Source organism: Dipodomys merriami, unplaced genomic scaffold (assembly GCF_024711535.1).
Source record: "Dipodomys merriami isolate MVZ:Mamm:240054 unplaced genomic scaffold, mDipMer1.0.p SCAF_2, whole genome shotgun sequence".
NCBI lineage: Eukaryota > Metazoa > Chordata > Mammalia > Rodentia > Heteromyidae > Dipodomys > Dipodomys merriami.
In genome coordinates, this window is record NW_027203381.1 from 8,357,715 (window position 1) to 8,365,734 (window position 8,020).

At 36.9% G+C, this 8,020-nt stretch overlaps 1 protein-coding gene across 1 annotated transcript in view; it reads left to right on the forward strand.

Moving 5' to 3' along the window:
• The window catches only part of Vps4b (vacuolar protein sorting 4 homolog B), a 30,271-nt gene extending 24,304 nt beyond the window's left edge, over positions 1–5,967 (forward strand). The window contains exons 10-11 of the mRNA XM_070028990.1: positions 1,296–1,436; positions 4,532–5,967. Coding sequence (XP_069885091.1) covers positions 1,296–1,436; positions 4,532–4,633 — 243 coding nt within the window. The 3' untranslated portion in view covers positions 4,634–5,967. The remainder of the gene's footprint in view (positions 1–1,295; positions 1,437–4,531) is intronic.
• Positions 5,968–8,020: the final 2,053 nt, after the last annotated feature.

Sequence of the window (8,020 nt, forward strand, 5' to 3'; positions counted from 1 at the left end):
AACAGGAATGAATCATAATTAGGTATCTTCAAGCAGACATAGTACCTGTTTAAGGCTCATTTTTGTCTCTAATGAAGATAACACTACTTTCAAGTGATGTCATAAATAATCATAATAGTCATGGTACCAAAATTTGCCTGCCTTTACTGCTTTTCAACCATTTTATTTCTGAGAGCAGAATGGTCTCAGATTAACTTTAATACCCAAGTCATTACATTTCCTCTTAAATTTTCTTAGCTGTTCACTACAAATTCTTAGGAATTGAATCTTATCCTATGCAGAATTAATTATTCAGTTCTAGATATTATTGCTAGGATTGCCTTAAATGACTGTGAAGCCAGATTCTAGTTACTAACATAAAGGTAACACAACCAGATCAATTTTTGAAATTACAATTATTAATGAATAAATTGTGCAAAACATTAGGCTTCACTGTGGCATTCCCTTATATACATATGGTTTGTGATCAGAACAGTTCCAGCACTAGGACTTTTATAACCAACTTTACTAACCATTGCTACAACTCTTATTCTTGTCTTTGTTTGCATGGCTAATTACTTCAATTAGCATATTTGCCTGTTAATTTTGTTTACTGTATTTTGAAATATTTAAAGTTCTAATCCAGGTTTAAAGTTAAACGAGGAAGTAAACAGCTAAGAATGACAAAGGTATCTGGCCCTGTGTAGCTGAAATTTTGAGGAGGAAAGACAGATGTTCACATAATAAGTAAACGGTATATGTATTTCTTCATCCCTATGCCAACCCCAAAGTAGATCATTGTAAAACATGAAAGCAGTCCCAACCTGAGACACATCTAAATACTTGCACATGACTTTATATCACAGAGGTTCTTTTCCAGTTAATGTTAGAACTTTTTTATTTTAAATAAGTTAGCCGTCATAAGATGGTATGGAGATTATTTGTTGTGTAATTAAATTTAAAAGGGACATAAAGATTTTAGACTAGCACATCCATATATCTCAAGTTTTTCAGCCAAGTAAAACAGCACAACTTAGGATATTTGAATATATTTCCTTTTGGTCCCCAAGATTGCTATACCAAATAAGCTGTAGAGGATAAAAAAGGAACAGATAACTGTTTCCTCTTTTATTTACTCAAATTCAATCAACCAAAATCTATTCACTTACCCAGCGGTACTTATTTTTGTTGCGTATTCTTTTGCAGAAGTAAGCATTTTAATACGTGTAACAGTTAATATATTTTTCGATTTTCTTTAAGAGCCTACATTCTTAGGCCATTTTTCTTATGCTTACTTAAGTTCGTGTTTGCTACAGGTGCGAGGACCTTCCCGAGCTGACCCGAACACCATTGTGGATGATTTGCTGACACCCTGCTCTCCAGGGGACCCTGGAGCCATTGAAATGACGTGGATGGATGTCCCTGGAGATAAGCTTCTGGAGCCAGTGGTTTCCATGGTAAAGCACTATACTTCGTAATTTGCCAAATAGATGAAATCGTAACATTTTTAAACAATTGCTGGGAAGTGTTCCTTTGTTTATTTAGTACTATTGACTCATTCTTAAAGTAGTAAAGGTTAATTGAACTTAAAACACGAAAACTATTATCTTTATTATTTGAGGGAGGTGTTAAATGTTTATTAAACCAGGCATTTAAATTCTATATACACTTAAAGACTGTAAACAAATACAATGTATTTGTAATTACTGTCTTTAAAGTGTTTTTTTTAGGCTGCAAGACGTTTTTGTGTGTATGTGTGCCAGTCCTGGGACTTGAACTGGGTACTGTCCCTGAGTTCTTTTGCTCAAAGCTGCTCTACTCCTTGAGCCCCAGCTCCACTTACAGCTTTTTGGTGGTAAATTGGATATAAGAATCTTAACAGACATTCCTGCTTGAACTGGCTTTGAACCTAGATCCTCAGAGCTCAGCCTCTTGAGTAGCTAGGATTACCGGTGTGACCCCTGGTACCTGGCTTAGGCTGCAAGACTTTTTAAGAGAAAGAATATTTATCTTTTAAAGCACAGTGTTCTGACCTCATATGTTTTAAAGCTAGAATAGCATTCTCCAAATGCTTACGTACGTTCACAAATTATTGCCAAGACTTAACTGAAAAGTAGGATTGGTATGGAGTTCTTCCTCTGAATCTCAGTTTTCAAAGCCACCAGAAACAGTGATTCTGGTGTCATGGGGTTCAAAGTGGTCCTTTCTAGCTGTTTTTCTCCAGGCTCCACAGAAAGTTTCAGCAGTTGAGGTTTTAAATTGTTCCTTGAAAAATAACTTACTTTTTTCTTTTAAAAAATGTAACTGAATTTTATAGCATTTTTGCTGTAAAATGTATTTCTAAGATGGGTGCTTACAACTGTAATCTTAGTTATTTGGGAGGCTGTTAAGGATCACAGTTTGAGACTAACTGAGGCAGAAAAGTGAGACCCCTTTCTCAACCCAAAGCTGGGTACAGTAGTATTCACCGTCATCCCAAGCTACCTTAGAAGTTGGAATTGGGAGGTGGGAGGTTCTTGGATCCAGGCAGTCCAGGAAAGAAGTGCAGGACCTAGTGGTGTACACCTGTCCTCCCAGGAACAAGAAGCTCAAAGTAGAAGAATCACAGCTCAGGTATTTGCCTAGGCAAGGAGCAAGAGCCTTCTTCAAAAATAACGATTAAAAACCTAGGCAGGAGCCAGGCACCAGTGGCTCATGCCTGTAATCCTAGCTACTCAGGAGGCTAAGATCTGAGGATTATGGTTAGAAGCCACCTGGGGCAGGAAAGTCCATGAGACTCACCTCTAATAAACTACCAAAAATAAAAGCCAGAAGGGGAGCTGTGGTGCAAGTGGTAGAACACTAGCTTTGAGCAAAAGAAGCTTAAGGATCATGCCCAAGCCCTGAGTTCAAGCCCCACGACCAGGAAAAAGATATGTGGTCTAGAGGCTTGGCTCAAGGGATAGAACAGCAGCCTAGCAAGCATAAGTCCCTGATTTCAAACCTCAGTACTGCTTAAAAGATAAAAAGGAATATATTTCTTATATTAGAGGAGTAAAATAATTTGTAAAATTTTATTTTGTAACTATTACTTTTAGGATATTTAAAGTTTTCTTCTTGGTGAACACTTTAAGTTTTCAAAATTTCTTCAGCACATCTTTGTATGTGCTATGTATATTGATAGACGGGCACAGATATATGTATGTGTGTATGTGTGTATATACACACACAGTGGTCTTATGTTTATGTGTTAACTATGGTTATTTGAGAAATTATTCAGGAATCTCTCTTGATTTTAACCCTTTACAGATGGTCTCTTTTAAGTGTTTGTATTCTGTCCAGCGCTGAAGAACAACAGTAGTGTAGGAGTGTTCCTTCTCAGTACCTGGCATACAGTTTTGCAAGACATATTCTCTCTTGGTTGCTGTTGTTGCTAAGGTTTTTGTTTTGTATGTATGGTTTAGATTTTTGAGTCTGGGACTCGCTAGGTAACCCACAGTCCTCCCTCCTCTTCCTCCTAAGTGCTGGAACTACCATTCCACAATAATTTTTTTAATGAATCTTAGTGTTTGAGTCATCTATTGTTTTCCTCTGGCTAATTGATTTAAAAATTGTATTCTGCTTCATTTAATTACAAGTGATTTACTTAATTATAAGTGTGCTACTGAGAAGGCAGAGATCACAAGAATCTCAGTTAGAGAGCAGCCGGGCAAAAAGTTTTTGAGGAACAGCCCCCACTATAGGAACCACTATAAAGTTGTTAATATGGTACAAGTATCTGTCATCCAGCTATGTAGGAAGTGTAAGGACCTTATCCCCAAAGAGCCAAGGCAAAAAAGATGGGCTCTAGTTTGAGTGATAGAGTACCTGCCTAACAGTCATAAGGCCCCGAGTTCCAACTAGATCAGCCAAAAAAAAAAAGTTAAATTTATTGTGTTTATTCTTCCTGTCCTGAATATTTGATTTTCAAAATTTTCTGCTTTGCCAGACACGAATGGCTCATGCCTGTAATCCTATCTCCTCAGAAGGCAGAGACCTTTGGATCGCAATTCAAAGCCAGCCCTGGCAGGAAACTACTCAGAAATAGCCCGAAGTGGCACTGTGGTTCAAGTGGTAGAGCGCTAGCCTTGAACACCAAAGCTCAGGAACAGTGCTCAGGCCTGAGTTCAAGCCCACAACCAGTAAAAAAAGAAAAAATTCTGCTTCATAGATTTTTGAACACTTCTGTAGCAAATAACCAATTTTTTGTAGTACTATTAGTGTATTAATTTTGAACTACACTTAGGAAAACTGATCTTATATTTAATGAAAACAGGTAAGACCAGAAATTAGATTGTAACCTTATTGTAGTGGTATTTGTGGTAAGGTAATGAGAAGCCCACTGGAAGGTTTTGATCAGCACAAGGGAAGAAATGGAAGATTTCTACACAAAGGAATGATATGGTCAAAGATACCCATTGGAAAGCATAAGGGAATTTATTGCATTGTTTGTATTTAGCCTTGTTTGTCATAAGAATGCAGTGGCTTATATTTTATTTCATCTATTAACACTCCTCCCCCTCTTTTCTGATAGTGGGATATGTTGCGGTCACTATCAAATACAAAACCCACCGTCAATGAACATGACTTGTTGAAATTAAAGAAGTTTACAGAAGATTTTGGCCAAGAAGGCTAAACCAAAGACAGCAAGGAAGATGTTTACCACATGCCTTTCTTTCTTCCATAGATACGTTTTCTGCCTTTCGGGGATGGCACTGACATTATTTCCAGTGACTCTTACCAGTCTACAAACATCTCACTTCAGAGTTCCTTTTAGTTTGTATTGTACTTTTCCTCCATAACCTACCTTTTAAGTGTTCCCATAGACAAAGATGGTACAATAATGGATTATAAGGAAATAAGCAATATGTGAATGGCGCATAAACAGAATTATCCAGCAAAAAGAGTATTAAAAATTGACAAATACTTAAAATTTTTATGAGTAATGTTCTTTGCCAAGAGCATTTTTCATTTTTTTTTTTTAGTAAAATGAAATAAGGCTTTATATTTTGACAAAAAATGTCTTAAACATTCTTATCAACGTGAATTTTACTTACTTTATTAAAAATGATAGAGTCTTTACTCAGGGATAGGCAATAAAACAATAAAGAGCATTGATTGGTATTGGGAAGATTTTGAATTGTGTCACGGTCAGTGCTCTTACTTTTTAATAGGTTGTTGTTTTGTTTTCCTGTGGAGATTTAATTCTTTTTAAGGTAGAAAGCTTTTATAATTAAATGATACCTTTCACTGTGCAATCTCAAGAGAAAGACTTTCTAAATTAGATGTTGAATTTACCTTGAAGATGAAAAGTCTATTTCAATGTCTTTCGTAGCAAGATTGACCAAAACAGGTGGTAAAGAAATATGAATTTTTTTAAATAACTGTCATGAGATATTGTAATGGGAACCTTTGCTAATAAGAAAATGGCCTCCCTTTGGATTATGGGATGTTTTCCAGTGTGTGAAATGGGTGTGTGTATTGTACATATGTATGTATATATAATTTTTTAAGATACAGAATATAACAAAGGTCTTGCTTTCCACCTTTTAAGTTCAGGGAACAGTTGGTCCTGTCCACACATGTGTTATCAGTGTGACACTTCATGAGGCTTTAAAAATGAACTTATCTCATTGGATAATAAAACCTAAACATGTTATTTTAGTGTTTAAATAAATGATCTGAGGATGTGTTACACACTTTAGCATCGACACTAAGTTGTGCCTTGTACATTTGCATTGACTATATATGCAAAGACTAAGTTAGAATGAGGTAGAGTCCTTAATTACTATAAAGTTCTACCTTACAAATTCTATACAGTAACTTACATTTTAAACTATATTTGCACATTCTACATACTATGCTATATGGTTGCCTTGGGGTTTTCTGTACAGATTGTTGATATTCAATGGAAATCATAGGCCTAAAACATGATGTTCTCATGTGAAGTAAATTGATAATAACCTACAATGGTTGTATGCTTTGTATGCTTTTTTTATTTGGAGTCTTGGTGTGTGGGTACGAAGAAATAACATGAAATTTTTGGACGTATACATGAGAAGACTGGGTATGGTTTAATGTGAAACTCTTTGGCCAATAAGCCAGATTGCTTGGTTACAGGCAATTTAGTGGAGAGAGAAATAATTACACAAGGAGGCAATCAGCCAAAAGAGAATGTAAAATATTTTACAAGACAACTGACCTGGTTTCCTCAAAAACTCAGTTATTTTGAAAACTAATGGTTAAAGGACTCTTCTACTCATCTTGATTAAATGAAATAGAAGACACATAGAATAATTGAACCTTGATTAAATCCTGGTTTGGAAAAATTATAAAACATTTTATGAAACAAAGACATGACTGTGGACTAAGATTATGGAATCGTTGTGAATTGTCTTAGACATGGTAATGCATTCCCTGGGGTTATGTTTATATATGTTTAATTCTACCTCTAGTTGTGCTTCAGATCATGTAGTGTGTCATAAGGATGAGAGGAAAATTACTACGGTGTTCTTAGCTCACACTGTCAGAAAAGTACCTCATACACTCACACACCTACATGAAAAGTACATTTGGTTACGTAAGATTATGAGATGAAGTAAAGTGTCTGGAAGAGGTGAAGCTTGGAGTCAGTTTTTTGTTTTTTTTTTTAAAGCATGTAGCTGTCTCCAGGCACTGGAGGCTCACAACTAATCCTTGCTAATCTTGAGGCTGAGGTCTTAGGATCACAGTTTGAAGCCAGCCTTAACAGCAAAATCTATTAAGATTCTTTATCTCCAACTAACTACCAAAAGGCAGGAAGTAGATTTGTGGAATGTTTGCCTTCCTTGAGGGAAAAAGCTAGGGATAGCTTCTAGCCTCATGAGTTCAGGTCTCTGTACCAGCACCAAAAAAAAAAACAGTTGTAGATTCATAACTGACATCTTGATGTTTCCCACATAACACAGACCTATGAACAATCCTTGAAGGTCATGAAAGTATCCATTACAACTGGACACTACCATTCTGGGCTGTATGCTAAGGCATTTGAATATACATAGGATATGGTGTCTGTGTGTGTAAACAGAGTCTTGTTCCAGAGTGGATGGCCTGGAACTGATCCTGCATCACTTCCAAAATGGTGAGTTGCAGGTGTGTGCCACTATCATGCCCAGCTGGCCAGTATACCCTTAAAGGCTCAAGACCTTATACTCATAAAGTTTAAAACTACATAGGGCACGAAAAGGTACCAAGGTACCTAGGTACTCTTAAGATCTAGATTGCTAAAAAGTATTTGAGCTGAACATGGCAGGTTGTAAGTATGTGAGACTAGGAAGAGTGATGTTAGAAATAACAAGAGATGTAGTGTGGACATAGTACCAGCCAATTAGCTAGCAGTAGCCTTAATTTCCAAGGTGATGTGTTACAATCTTTGTAAAAGCACAAGTGCACCCTTCTTAGCTTAAGTGTGCCAGGTACTGAAAAAATAACAATTCCTGGTTTGAAAACTGGTAGGTAGGGTGGTGAGGACAGGGACGGTTCCCTTCTGTCATCTGAAGTTTCACTGGGATGAACTGGCAAAGGTTAAAAGAAGAAAAGGCATCTAGGGTTAAAAGATGGAACCACAGCATGGGAGTTAATCACAGGTTACCCTCTAGCTCAGCAACCTCTAAGAGGCTTATACACGCTTTTCTACAGAAAAGCTATTAGGGGAATGTAGACAGTTTTGAGGCGTTTCAAATGATTAGCGAGAATGAAACAGCTTGTAAAAGTATCCCTCTGCTGGGGCAAGTGTGTGGGAAGGGTTGGAGCTCACAAGGAAGGTGCATAGGGTGAATATGGTCAGAATAATGGTTTACACCAATGAAGATGCCACAACGAAACCTGCTGCAATTGTTTCAGGAAGGGAAAAGCCAGACCTGGAGAGTAATAGAGTGAGACTGATTGGAAGGCATCATATACATGAAAAAAGTCCAGCTCCCCTGCGTAATTGATATGTGCCCGGGTTTTTCTGTTTGTTGTTCTGAGCCCAAGGGACAGACAT